Raw genomic sequence first — 13,856 nt, forward strand, 5'->3', positions numbered from 1 at the left:
TGTGTGAGGTACTTGTGCAGGGCGGTTTACATACACTATTTCTATTTCAAAGGCCACATTGAGTTGTAGTTAACAGCATGAACCTTTGAATCCCAAAGACCTGGGTTTAGATAACCACTTTTCTACCTCCTAGCTAATGAGAATAATAATAGCAACTCCCAGGGTAGTTGCAAGCATTACATGATTTGAGAGATAACTCTTACCAGATTATTGGATATATAAAAAGGACTCAGGAAAATGACAGCTGCTGTGACTATTATAGCATATCACACTGTCTTATAGATGATGAATCTGAGATGACAGGAGGTTAAGTAACTTATCCAGGGTTACTAACCCTTAAGAAACTGAGCTGCAGTTTGAGTTCAAAGTCCATCTGACTTCAAAATCCACGATCTTTTTATAGTGCCTGGTCTACGATGGGAAATGCTCCCTGGAAATTACACACAAGTATTTGTTGGAAATCAGGAGGTCTGCATGGATGGTTTCTGAATCACTTCTGTCTGACATTTTACAGTTTACATCTTTGAAGGAAGGAGGAAGAAAAGAGCAGGAGCTGAGGCCAAGAGAAACCACGGTGATGGGGAGAAACAGCTACTGAGGGTGGTGGAGAAGAGAGGTGAGATCCATCTCAACCAGTTTTGGGTGAGGCGAACACTGGAAGGACGTAATTAACAATTTTATTAATAAATTTCTGAGAAAAGAGAGGTTATAATGTTGATAAAGTGATACACTGAACAGATACCCACTTTCCCCAATTTCTTGGTTAGAAAAATTATAGGGCTAAAATTGGAAGCTGAAAAATTTCTCTTTTGTAGGTATCATTTTTATATAATCCATACTATTGATAGTTCTACCACCATTAAGTTGGAAGACTAGATAAGTCTGTCTTCTCCCAAAAGAGCCTCTCCTGTGTTATTCACATCCCCTCCCAAGAGCTCATGGTGGTTGGGTTCATTCAGTGTTAGTGAAACTTGTATGCACAGAGACACAGACGCTTACTGAGAGAGTGGCCTCTTTCCTGTTGTTGTAGGTATCCAAATATTCTTGCAGTTCTAAAACACTGAACTTGAGCTTGTCCAGAAGTCCACAAGAAAGGAGCTAATAAAGACAGGAAAATAATTTGTATTAAAACAACTTCCAGAGAGACACCTAGACAAAGGCATGGCTACACAGAGAGAAAAGAGAAGTATATTTAGATGTAATACAGAGTGTGTCGGGGGTGGCATCTGTTTTAATAACCTGTACAGTTTGTAATTTTGCTCCACTCTCAGAAGCAATTGCACTTGAATATGACTTGCTAATTTAAATTTCCTGTGAAGATACCCATTTCCCCCATATCAGTTTAGACAGACAAATCTTAACAAGCATTCTACAGAAGCCTGCATTAAGAATCGACATCCATTTTATGCATGGACTCCAGTGTCTTCATCCAGTAATACTCCAGGAAATGTGAAGACAGACCTCCACCTAGGTCTTTTTATTTAATTTGCATTTTAAATCATTTAAGATAGAAAGATTTCTCATATCGTATTCTTTGCTACAAGACAGCCAACCACCAATCAAGTTCCTGGAAAGACTGACTCTTCAGAGACTTTCAGAAGTGAAGCACATATTCATTGTCTCTAAACCCCAGTAAGTACTGAGCAGATGAGATGGTTCTGTGATATGCATAGGGGATGGAAAGAGGTGCCCCTCGCCCCTACAGAAAGCTTGCTGGTCTTGGAAGGTTAGCATTGTGTTTATATAGTCACGATTCAGCAGTCAGCCAGCGACTATTTTAATCATCCTTCAAACTCATCATCTGCAGTGGGGCTGGATGAATCCAGCAAGAGGGCAGGTGGTCTCTCAGAAGAAGAGAAAGTGATGACATGGTGCCTCTGGGGACCCATCCGGCTGGCTGGCCTGGCATCATGGGGACTGGCTAGGGCTGCTCTGAGAGGTTAGCGCACCATGTTCACAGCCTTTAGGGTCATCAGAGAGAAGCACCATGGACACAGAGGGGGCACAGGGCTGGGGGGTTGGGGGGGGGGTCTCTTCCTGATCTCCTGCAGTGACGGCCTCGGCTGGCCACGCACAGCCATTCCTGTGCAGACCCAGGCCTTTGGGGCTCCCATCACCACACAGCGCTGCTCACAAACACCAAAGTGTCTTTCCAACAAACTGCAATTGCACACGAGCTTCCCTGAGGTTCCACACTGTCAGCTGGGCAGGCCGTTGACCATGGGAGTAGGCCTGGGATACTCACGGTCTCGGCGTCCACAAAGAGCGTGGGGCACTCAGAGCAGGAGGTAAGCATCTGGGAAGAGCTGACAAACTTGGATCCGATGCCCCGGAGGTTATCGCCAAGGTAACTGGCTGCGTCACAGGTTAGGAAGCAGAACCTTTTCTGAATATTCTGAAAGGCAACATAATCACTATTTGTAAAGGCCATGTTTTAACTTAGGCACTAGGAAAAAACTTTTTTAATTCTTAGGAAAATGTCAAATCAGCACAGGTCCTCCATGTAGTGGCGTGTGTGTGTGTGTGTTAGGAACAGAGTGACTGTCTTAAGTGAATAGTGTGTGTGTGTCTGTGTGTGTTAGGAACAGAGTGTCTTAAGTGAATAATGTGTGTGTGTGTGATAGGAACAGAGTGACTGTCTTAAGTGAATAATGTGTGTGTGTGTGTGTGTGTGTGTGATAGGAACAGAGTGACTGTCTTAAGTGAATAATCACCCAGTGTGAACAAAGTTTCTTTCTAAAATGTCATTTCCCAATGTGTGGATGCCCATGTATCTTTTAAATAAGTGCTGCTTTGCTTTTTTGCTGATAGCCAGTGCCAGCCAGAATCTTCTGCCTAGCATGTTTGTTAGATGAGTGAGAAGTTCTGAGATTACTTCAGTGTGGGTGAGAGGAAAAAGGTCATGAGATATGACTCCTTTCTATCATTCCCAGATCACAGCTCCTAGAGACAGGAGGACTAAAACAGAGCCACAAAGTCTCTGAAGAAAGAAAGAGTAAATTCTGTGTGGGACCTGTCTCCCTGAGAGCTTTGCACATGTAACCTCATCAGTGCTCACAACCAGGTAAAGAACCGGAGGTTAAGAGAGGTCAGAGGACTCGAGATCATGCAAACAGTAAGTGATGGAGTAAGGGTTCTAAGTTCACATCCCTTCCATAAGTGATAATGCTTTGTAAACGTTACTATTCCTCCTATACTGCCTGAAGAAAAACCGTAATTAGGAAGAATCTGACTCGCGGGGCCTGTGTCAGTGACAAAATGAGAACACTTTTAGCCCCAACTTCCAACTCAAAATATCTTTTAACAAAAAGAACAAAATATCTAACCAAAAAATAATTCTAGGCATTGGCTTTCCCCAAAGAGATTTCATACCTTTCGAGTTGGAGAATCTAATCCACGAGAAATCCGCTCTGCCCTGCTATGGGGTACTTAGCAGGTCCCCCAAACAGCAGCAGGCTCTTGGTTCCTTATCAGTTATACTAGATAAAAATGCCAACCGTGCTGCATATTATTTTTATTTAATATATCTGAGAATCTTGTCATAATGCATAACATTATGTCTTATGGTGGTGTTAGTTTTATGTGCAATTTAAAATACTTGATAGAATACTGCAGCTGAGAGGAGCAGGAAATGTCATGTATCACAGAGCTATTAACAGGTGACTGGCAGAGTGAGGAGGAGGAGCCAGGTCCTCCAAGAAGTTGGGTTCTTCTCTCTCACCCAAGGATATGGTGAGACCTGGGTTTACATTTTATTGGACTGAGAGGCTGGGAACTTCAGAGCCACCCATGACTTCCATATAAAAACAGCATGTGATTTGGTGATATTGTGCACACAAATGACAATATTCTAACCCAGGAGCACAGGGAGGAAACAGACTGATGGAGACACTTGGAAAACCGTCCCTGCTGGCCCATTAGAAACCACTTCCTTGTTTTTAAAAGCAAAGTATTTTTGCAGTTAACATCCTCTCTACTCTGTCCAGAATCCACCAAATACAGGGAAACGTGGTGTCCAGACCCACAGGGAAATATTGGGAAACTAAGTAAACAGCCCCAGTGAGGATGTGATGAAAGAACAGTAGACTGTGTGTCTGAAATGTGTTTCATTTCCAGCATATTGGAACAGCGATTTTGCTCTCAAATCACTGAGCATTTGATGGTAGCTGAGAAAGTTCTTAAAGAAAAATGTAATATTAAAAAAAATAGGAGAAACACAATTTGTATTATTATTATTGCAGATAAATGTCTTAGGAATTGATCCAGTCAACTGATAAAAAAAAAAAAAATCCAAACTCCAGTGTTCCTCCCAGTACCCAGCCCCATGTCCCAGCTCACATGACAGCCTGTTGCTGTACTGGCATTAGGTGGAAACTGTGCATTTGAGATTTACATTGAAAGAGTCTTTTTCCTACTGCATTTACTGAGCACCTATTGCATGTGAGCCACGGTGCCAGCCACTGAGATCAAAGCAAGACACCATTGCCTGCCCTCGCCCGCAGGAGACAGACACCTAAACACGTAATTCCAACCAAGTGTGACAGACGCCTGGGGTCCCAGGTCAGGGGTGCAGGGGGAGAAGGAACTAAAGGAAGGCCTCATTCATGGAGGTGCCGCCCCGTCAGGGATCTGTATACATTGGGAGCACAGCTGAGGGAAAACAGGAAGTGATGGTTCTCGGCAGAAGGAAAAGTACTGCTCGGGACTATAAAGTTGAGCGTGCAGTCTAGTAACTGTAGTAAGACAGGATCACAACAGCCAAACTTAAATACACATGATTAACCATTACTTAAAAACAGACTTTAGAACAGTAAATTACATTGTTCCTGAATCTTTACAAATCTACCTCAAATGGTAGATTTGGGAGAGTTTGTTTTTAAATTTCAGTCTGGCTTAATGTTAGGGTGTTTCTGGATTCTTATCTTTCAGCAGCTCATTGCTTCCTGCTTTAAGGCTAGCAGTCCCTCCAGCCCCCAGTTCATCTCAGACAGGTCTCATGAAAAGTAAACTGGAAAACTTGAGAGTGGGCTGCACAAATAACAGAGAATATGGAGACACTAGCTATTAGTACTATTGGTATACACTCCTTCAAGAATGGAAGGGCCTCCAGGCTCAAAAACTGACTTTACTTTTATATTAACTAAATTATGGCTTCCTGAATTTGAAATTATTTAAAGCAGATAATCCCATTTTTTCCACTTTTCACATAATTCCTTATTTTTCTCTCTCCCCCTTTTGCCATGGTTCTTCCTGAAGGTGGTCAGAGGGCCCATTCCTCCATCCAGCACAAGTTACCATGCCTTTTCTCATGATGTACTCAAGAGAATCAACCTCTCAAAAAGTGTCACAGGCCGGCAGGTTGAAGGAATTCATGGTGAGTGGGAATAAAAGGGAAAAGCAACGAAGAAGGAGGAGGTACAGCAGAGGTCGGAGTGGAAAGAAGAGATGGAGAATGGGCTTGGTTGAAGATACCCTCTGTGGTCCTGAAGGCCTGGCTGCCTGCCTGGGCCTAATGACGCCAATGAAAGCCAGAGGGACCAGTGAGGATCACGTCCCAGCGGCCTGAACCACCGAGCACAATGTCTCCGTGATGAATGGAAGAAAGGATGAAGTCAGAGGAAACTGAGGGAAAAGTGTAGTGTAAACCCAGTGCTTCCCCGCTCAGGTCGAGGCCAGCTGGCTCCCGCGGAGCCTTTGCGGGCAGCATACCTTAAACAGGGAGGAGAAGACGTGGAACGTGTACACAGCACAGGAGCCGTCTGAGTCACACATGAGCTGGTTGATGTGGCTGCGCCAGGCCTCCTCGGCGTCGTCACAGGCCGTGGGCTGAAAGGCGGCAAGGATGGCCGAGAAGAAGGGCGAGGGAGGGGGTGACACTCCCCTCTCACCTTCCCCAAAGCTGGAAAAAACGCAGACGACAAAGTCAGGAATGGCGTCCTCCTTACCTTTGCCGGCAGTTTTGGTTCTCACCCGAGGCACCCCTCCTGCCTGCTCCTCCTGTGAGGGTTGCTTCGGGAGTCAGAGGTCTCGAGATTCTGATTCTAGAAAAGAGAATTTTTCACCTCTAGAATTCTGTAATTTCTGGGATTCCCCAACTATGATTTCCTTTATACAGATACGGGACTGCTTTTTAGCCTTCAGCAACTAACCCTCACTTTCCTGCTGGCCTTTCCCCAGACACAGGGCACATTCACTCCTGTGCTTTGACCCATTTCAGTCTTTTTCATTTTTCACTTTAAAAAAATGAGAAAAATTTTTAATCTTTTCACTTTTCCTTTGTGGAGGGAGAGTAATAGTGGGTGCATACACATAAATGACTAGGAGAAACAGGGCAGAGAAAGGAAAACGAGAGAAGAGAAATTCACAGTGAGACAGAGGGAAACAAAGAAAGGAGAGGAAAAATAAATGAACTGAAAAGTCAACATTTCTTCTCTAGGTATCACCCTAAGCTGTTTCTCTGACAAAAGGATATGCATCACCATAACAGAAAGCCTCTGTCTAGCCACGTCAGAAGCAGTGTTCAGAGGAGTGATTTTAGGATTCTGACTTTCTTCTCCTGAAGATCTGTAGCATTATTTGTGATTTATTCTAGATGCCACATTAATGTTTTTGTTTGTTTTTAATCTATTCCTTTATATGTTTCCTGTTTATAGTCTCTGACTAGATCTCACTTGTCTCAGAAATGTCAGTCTCGAAGCTGAAAGCCACCCACAAAAAAAAAAAAAAATGTAGGTATGTAGCTTACAAAGGACTCTTGTTCTGGTCTTTTAACTCAAGATGGGAAGAACTCCATTTCTAAGCCTTGCCAAGCTTGCTTATCTTCAAAGCTTACAAGGTGTGGACCGTGTCCCTAAGGGCTCCTTTTTGGCTTTTTATGTTATTCCAGGGCTTTAGGGCTTCCCTGGTGGCTCAGTGGTAAAGAATCTGTCTGCAGTGCAGGAGACGTGGGTTCGATCCTTGGGTCAGGAAGATCCCCTGGAGAAGGAAACTGCAACCCACTCCAGCATTCTTGCCTGGGAAAATCACATGGACAGAGAAGTCTGTTGGGCTACAGTCCATGGGGTCACAAAGAGTCAGACATGACTGAGCGTCTGAGTATATTATTATTCCAGGGCTCTAAGTTCCTACAGGCATAGCCTTTCTGGTTCCGCATGAGGCCCTACAGTGGAGCTGAATGATTCCTCACTGGTTGACAACCTTCCAAGTCATGTCAGCTTGGACTCCTTTGTGAGGACGTCCCAGAGGCACAAGCCTGACGTTAAACTGGAGTTAGAGTGAACCCAGTATGATGTGCCATGTACACCCTTTACCTGGCAAGAGTGAACTGGTCCAGCGCTCGGTTGCCTTTTTCTTCTGCCTCAGTCATATCCAGGCTAAAGCTGTCGCTGCATTCGAAAGTGGCCGGGAGTTCGTTGATGGAGCTGGAAAGGTCATCCTCCTGCACAGTGGCGTCCTCCTCTTCCTGGACAGCATCGGCCTGGGAGCAAAGGAGAGAAAAGAATCCCCCAACATGTAAGGATATCCACAGGCAAATCTGAAATCCAGAGAACAATGGAAATTGGGGTCATCTGTCTTCTAGCTACAGCATAGTCAATTTGTATAACCGAACTCAAGAATTCTCTGAAGCACTGTTCTTTATCTTCTTTTCAGCCTTTTCTGAGAGAGTTCCCAAAGAAGCTCTCAGAAGATTACCATATTTGATCCACACTTAAGGAGTATAAATGCTAAACTTGGAAGCGACCCCCTGGGTCGGACCTCCACTTCCAAAGATGAGGAAGTCGATGTTCCACACAGGAAAGTGAAAGTGAAGTCACTCAGTCGTGTCCGACTCTTTGTGACCCCACGGACTGCAGCCCACCAGGCTCCTCCGTCCACGGAACTCTCCACACAGGAAAAGGTCATGCCTAATACCAGGTATGTAATCAGACCCAGAGCCAGGGTGAGAGACACCTATCTCTGGATTCAGAGCTCTCTTTGTTGTACAAGCCCAGTCTTCTAAAGCAAGTTACCTGGAGTTAACTCTCCAGTATATTATATAATTTGTAGTATGTCCAATGTTACTGATGGAAACTAGAATTTAGAATCATCAGTGCCTGGCATAGTAAAGGCTCCTGAAGTCTCTGCCATGCCCATGAGTGACCCAGAGCTATTCATTGAGCCTCCCTCGTTGACAGGCCTTCCTTACTGAACATCCTCTGAGCTCCACATACATATATGCTTCACTCTTGGGAATGTCCCCTGAAGGCAGCACATATCTCTTGCGTTGCTGTAAAATGTAGAATGAGCAGGGAGATGGGACGGCTCTAGGGCGGCAGAGCTGGGACCACTGAGAGGCAGGAAAGAGACTGGCAGGTCAAATGGAAAAAGAGGCTGGGCTTGAACCCCGGCCAGAGGGAAATCATCTGGAGGACCAATTGTTCTTCAGGAGAGGAAGGAAGACAGCCTGACCACAGAACAGAAGAGGAGAGGAAGAAAGCATGTGTACGTGGTTCAGTGAGTCATTTTCTTAAAACAAAGACAAAACCAGGGCAAAATAGGCATATGAATTAGAGCGTTACCACGGTTGACATCTGGCTGCTCCTTTAGTATTTTGAAGCTAGGATTAAATAGGGAAATTAGGAATGTTTACAGATATGTTAGGGAAATAGGTTATCTCATGTCTTTGAAGGAACTGCTTATAAATACTGAATTTCAGGGGCTTATCCATATCTGTCTCTTCCTGCTGTTTAAAATTAGACTGGTGCCAACGAGACTGCTGACTGGTCTGGGTTATTAATGTATATAAACTTAATCTACTAGGGACAGGCTGAGATCTTATAAAAACATCTTCTGTTTTCTCTTTCTAACATCACAGATATATCAAATTTTGCAGCAGCCCAGCTGATGTAAAAAACAGAGATAGCTTTTCAGAAATTAAACTCAGCCTTGCCCTGATAGATTTGTGTGACTCCATGAAAATATTATTACTTAGGCAGTGCTTTGTATGAGAAATCTATATAACTTAGCATTCAAAATAGAAAAGTTGACTATTGCAAGACTGTGAAATAACAAATGCTAATAATAACTTCACATTTATTTTGTGATGTCCTTTCCATGAAGTTTAATTTCAAAGATTCTGGCATTTTAATCTCAGACAGATTTCCTTTCTGGTCCCCTTTTTGGCTAAAAAAGGATTCTGCTAATTCTCAGAATCCTGGTCACAGTCCTTTTGTAATGGGGAAGTCTTAGAAATAATGATTTTTTAAACTTCAATATTTTTATGTGATTGCAGTTTGGTTGGTTGCTCTTGGTTTACAGTATATAGGTTTTGCTAGATCTCATATGCATATTTAGTACACTGTATAAGGATACAGAATAGCCAGTATTATATTTTTCTATAGAAGCATCAGAAAGAATATACTTTTATAAATTTGTTTTCTATGTATTTTTTCCTATTTTCTCTTTTAAACTTAGCCGTCCATAACCAAACTCTAAGATAAAGAAAACTTTAATCCTAATAGCAATAGGCTATTTTGGTATGTCTAATATAAGAAAATAAAGTTCTATACTAATGGCCATTTATGTGGGTACATATGTGAACACAGTGTGGAAGTTGATAGTTTTATGGACAAAATGGCTTATGCAAATCAATAAAATAAACCTTAGATGAAATACACATTTTTAGGTTTTTCTAAAAAGCTGACCTTTTAAATAAGGAAATTCTATCCATTACTTACTTTTCTCCAGAGCCGATTAAGACAGTTTTGTGCATAATACTGTGATTGATACTGAAATTTGTGATAGCCCAACAAAAGGCAAGAATGCAATCAATTTGCAGCCTGTATAATTGGTTCCTACATTGGAAAAAATTTCCTCCAATCTATGAATACACCCACACCTCACTTAACAGATTGTTTTATAAAAGTCATGACAAAGAACATCAGTTTCCCTGTCTCAGCCATCTCAGACATCTGTTTTGCCATTAATCAGCAGTGTTTGTGCTCTATGGAAAATGCAAACGTTTCATCTTAAAAGGACCTCAAATCAAATCTCTTTCAACCAACAAGAAGACGGCTTGCTTAGGTCTTTTGAGAGTAAAGCAACTTCAAAACCTAGGCTCAGGGGCACTAACAACTATTTCAGAAAAGAAAAAGATAAAAGATAGTCCCTTCACTTATAACCCACTAAGAATGCTCAGAAAATTGGAAATACATTTTTTTTGGAAGGAAAACCATAACCAACAATTGCCAAAAATCTCTTCACCTTTGAACCCTCAGAAATCTGAAGATTATTCATATCAGGCAGAGCAGCATCAAAGCTAGCCATCCTGGTGTTAAAGGAGTGAGGGTCAGCAGGGGTCAGATCACAGGCGGTTGTGAGTGATTCCATGGGGTTAGTCTCCTCCGAAGGAGAGAGATTCATGATCTGTTGAGAAAGCAAAGGAAACACAATGTCGTGTGACGTTCCCATTCTTTACAAGCTCTGATTACTTTTTACATAAGAGTACAAACTGGTTGCTAGTGGACAGGTACTAACTGTTGAACATATTAATACATACTTCACTGTCATTAGAATTTAAACACCGCAGCTGGCAAGGCCCAGCACTGTGAGACACAAAGACCCCTTCTCTTTCCAGAAAACCCCATCAAAATGTCTGTCTTATTTCCTTAAACTTCAGATGTTGAAGGAATTTTTTTTTTTTTCCAAAGAAAGAGTTCAGCATAATAAGTTATTTAGGGAAAATCTAGGCCTGAACAAATCTGACGGCACTCGGGGCTTATGAAACGCCCAGCAATTGTCTCCACTTGCACCCTCCAGAGAAGAAGCTGGTTAGAATCAGGCTCCACCCGACAGTCTCAGGTTTGAGTTTGGCAGCTGTGGGAAGTGTCTTCAGCTGCAACTGCAAACTGCCCTGCTGCCTGAATGACAAAGAGCAGTCTCCCAGTTTCTTGGGAAGAAGAGGTGGAGAGTTCCTACTTACGAGGTCAGAGTGCTCCAGGATCTGGCTGGCGGTGAGGTCCTCCTCCTCAGAGGACTCGTCAGAATCCTCGTGGTTCATTTTATTGAGGCTAGGAGAGCTTCCTGAGAGCTGGCGCTCCTCCAGCAGCTGCAGGTCACACTTGTCCAGACTGTCCAAAGAACGCCTGCGGACTCCCCAGTTGAAGTTGTCCATACTCTCGCCCTGAAATCACACCGTCAGGTGCTTTTTAAGGCCAGAATTCTCCCGCATGTACAGCTTCACACATCTGATCAGTCATAGCTTAGCATCAATATTTTCATTATGAACTCTCAAGCCCTCACCTCACGGACATGGGCACCAATGATTTTGCTTACGCGTTGTGAAGAGTAGTAAAACGGCACACTGGTTTTCACCTAAATGCGTGTTAGGTCAGATAGATGTGATCATACACTGTTCTTTGGCACAGTGGGTAACACTGTTTTACAAGTTGATTTGGGGGTACTCTTAAAGAGCCATGTTAACAAAAAGCTATCAGAAAGAGACTGTTATTATTAGAACAACTTCAACAGAGGTGTTCCTTACCCACTCCCTGACCCCCACTGTTTAGTACTGTTGTCCAGAGAACAAAGTAACGGCTATGCTTGTGGCATAGTCCACACCTTCTTGGTATTAAGTCGAAGAGCATTAGGTACACATTCCAGCCTGTTTCTGCCACAGCAGTTTTCACAGATAAAATGCAGAGTTAAAGGGTGTCAGAGAGCAGCTGGGCACAGTCAGACAATCATGCACGATGCAGAGGCCAGAGCAGCAAGGTTTCAGTGTTGCTTTAGGCTCATCTTTAAATAATTGTCCCAACACAGGAAACAGTTCGCTCCCTGGACCTGGATGGATTGACCTGGTACCAAGGACTGTTGCTGAATTGTACATGTGCACTGAGAACTGGGTTAAGTGGCAAGGTAGAGTGTTACAGAAAGATTTCAGATATATCTCAGATTGTCTCTACAAATTATCATATATTAAGTAAGTTTATTTAATTGAATATAATTTTTTCCCCCTAAAAACAAATCTGGGTTTTATTTCTCTCTCCAGGAATAAAGCAAGAGAAATATTACTCACCCATTGGTGAGCAAATTTGAACCTAAACCAAACAGATTAGTAATCTGAATACAATCTAGCACAGAATCTTATCATTTACATTAGTCATTTGAAACACAGATGGTTCACTGAAATAAACTTTCTGATAAGAGCTCAGTAAATAGCATAATCATATAATTTTCAGGGAGAGATGTAAATTACTATTAAAATTAATGAGTTTTTCCCTCTGGTTTTATGGGTCTATTTTTTTCTGGTTCCTAATAAAATAAAGCCTACCATTCTCACAGATCTCTGGTATAATAGATGCTTAGCTTTTCAAAAGTCTGTTTTGGCTATTCATGGTGGAAGGCAACGGGTAAGAATCCTGAACATATTCTGGATATTATGTGGAAATTATCATTATTCACCCCATTTATGATTATCCTTAGGACTGTTTGATTATACAATTCAGTATTTGATTTCTATAGTTTATAGCTCTATCTGTACCTTTTATCTGTAACTTCTGTGATACATTACCACCAAATGATTGTTTTTTTTTTCCTGGTAGAGAAGGCTTACTATTGTGCTGGTATTTTAAAACAGCTGTTTCAGGGAAAGAATGAAAAAAATGTGGAAGAGGCAAGAGTTCCAGGAAGAAAAAGAAAACACAGTATTGAAGAAATAAAGAGGGTAAAGAAAAATGAGAACAAAACAGAGAAAAAGGATTGTGACAATTACTGGGAGAAATGTACAACTGTGAAACAATTGCACAGAACTGATTCTCTTGCACCGAATCAATGGATGGACTGGATGAACTGTCTGAGGCAGCAATTCTGGAAGTCCCCCACCCTGAACCTGGCTTGCACTGAGCTGGCAGAGAGATATATCCAGGGCCAGAGAGTGCTGCACTGGGCACGGAGTGCCACTGTGTTGATCTGACCACAGTTCAGGTGAAGACCTGAATCAGTCAGGCATGGGAACTGGGAGTCAGGGAAGCTGTCCTCGCAGGGATGATATTTGGTGTCTTGCTGGAGGATGCAGTAATCGCATTGGAGGCAAGGATGTTGAAACCGTTTCCCTAGTTGGGGCTGAGGGGTTGAGAGCAACAGTAGCCTGGCCTGTGTTGGAGTCTGTGGTGATTAAAAGTCCACCAGGCCTTGTCACAGCACAGGACTACCCCTACTGGGAGAGCTGCCTTTCAGCCTCCCCACACCCAGATGTCATGTTTGTATTTTATGTCACCTTTGGGGTCAAAAGCCAAAACTGTTTCTGTGTGTGAGAAGACTGAGAAGGTGGCTAACTGTCCTTGATGGACAGTGTGCATATGTCGGTTATCACACCTAAATAACCACTCAGGGTTCATACAGAGATGAGAAAATATCCACAGTGGAATACTCTAGAAGTGTTGGAAGTAATATTCATTGATATTGGAATACCAAAAAAAGAATTATTGTTGAAGGAACTTAGAAGTTAAAACATGTTCCCCCAAATGACCCTACTCAGACTTAAGCCTATAAGACATGGATCTAGTGTGCTCATAGGTCACTTTGTCCAGGATAACACTGGCTTATGCCTGTTGTCTGGGTGTAATTATTACCAGACTCCTTTTTAGTTGCAAAAGGGTCCTCACTTGGATAGTCACTTACCCTACAAAGATAGCTCTTAATTCCTAGAAAATAAAAGCAGTTGATTGGAAGTAGGTGTGGTGTATTGTTTAGATAAAGCTTGTTGATTTCACTTTTAATAAAAGAATTAAACCACAAAACCAAACCATTCCAGTTGTACAGCTGCCTAATGAGAAATTATAGGATTTCTATGGATCATACTTAAAAACTCACCTTCC

At 42.5% G+C, this 13,856-nt stretch overlaps 2 protein-coding genes across 10 annotated transcripts in view; one reads left to right on the forward strand and one right to left on the reverse strand.

The window, feature by feature from the left end:
* The window catches only part of ZAR1L (zygote arrest 1 like), an 83,723-nt gene extending 76,406 nt beyond the window's left edge, over positions 1–7,317 (forward strand). Inside the window, exons 3-7 of one of the 4 annotated variants that reach the window (XR_006271131.1) lie at positions 515–616; positions 1,545–1,632; positions 2,934–3,115; positions 5,257–5,374; positions 6,654–7,317. Coding sequence is in view for 2 of the 4 variants with exons in the window: in XM_043477470.1 (XP_043333405.1) it covers positions 515–616; positions 1,545–1,632; positions 2,934–3,042 (299 nt within the window). In the remaining 2 variants the exon portion in view is untranslated. Of the gene's footprint in view, positions 1–514; positions 617–1,544; positions 2,849–2,933; positions 3,116–5,256; positions 5,435–6,653 lie in introns of those variants that run through there. The other 3 variants (XR_006271130.1, XM_043477470.1, XM_043477471.1) reach the window with 3 other exon arrangements.
* Positions 1–13,856, reverse strand: part of FRY (FRY microtubule binding protein) — a 424,070-nt gene that overhangs the window by 13,523 nt on the left and 396,691 nt on the right. For all 6 annotated transcript variants that reach the window (XM_043477466.1, XM_043477462.1, XM_043477461.1 and 3 more), the window contains 6 exons: positions 10,961–11,161; positions 10,243–10,404; positions 7,311–7,477; positions 5,710–5,899; positions 2,246–2,395; positions 1,000–1,098 (listed from right to left, as the gene is read on the reverse strand). In XM_043477466.1, the coding sequence (XP_043333401.1) occupies positions 1,000–1,098; positions 2,246–2,395; positions 5,710–5,899; positions 7,311–7,477; positions 10,243–10,404; positions 10,961–11,161 (969 nt within the window). The remainder of the gene's footprint in view (positions 1–999; positions 1,099–2,245; positions 2,396–5,709; positions 5,900–7,310; positions 7,478–10,242; positions 10,405–10,960; positions 11,162–13,856) is intronic.

This window comes from Cervus canadensis, chromosome 9, assembly GCF_019320065.1.
Source record: "Cervus canadensis isolate Bull #8, Minnesota chromosome 9, ASM1932006v1, whole genome shotgun sequence".
Lineage (NCBI taxonomy): Eukaryota > Metazoa > Chordata > Mammalia > Artiodactyla > Cervidae > Cervus > Cervus canadensis.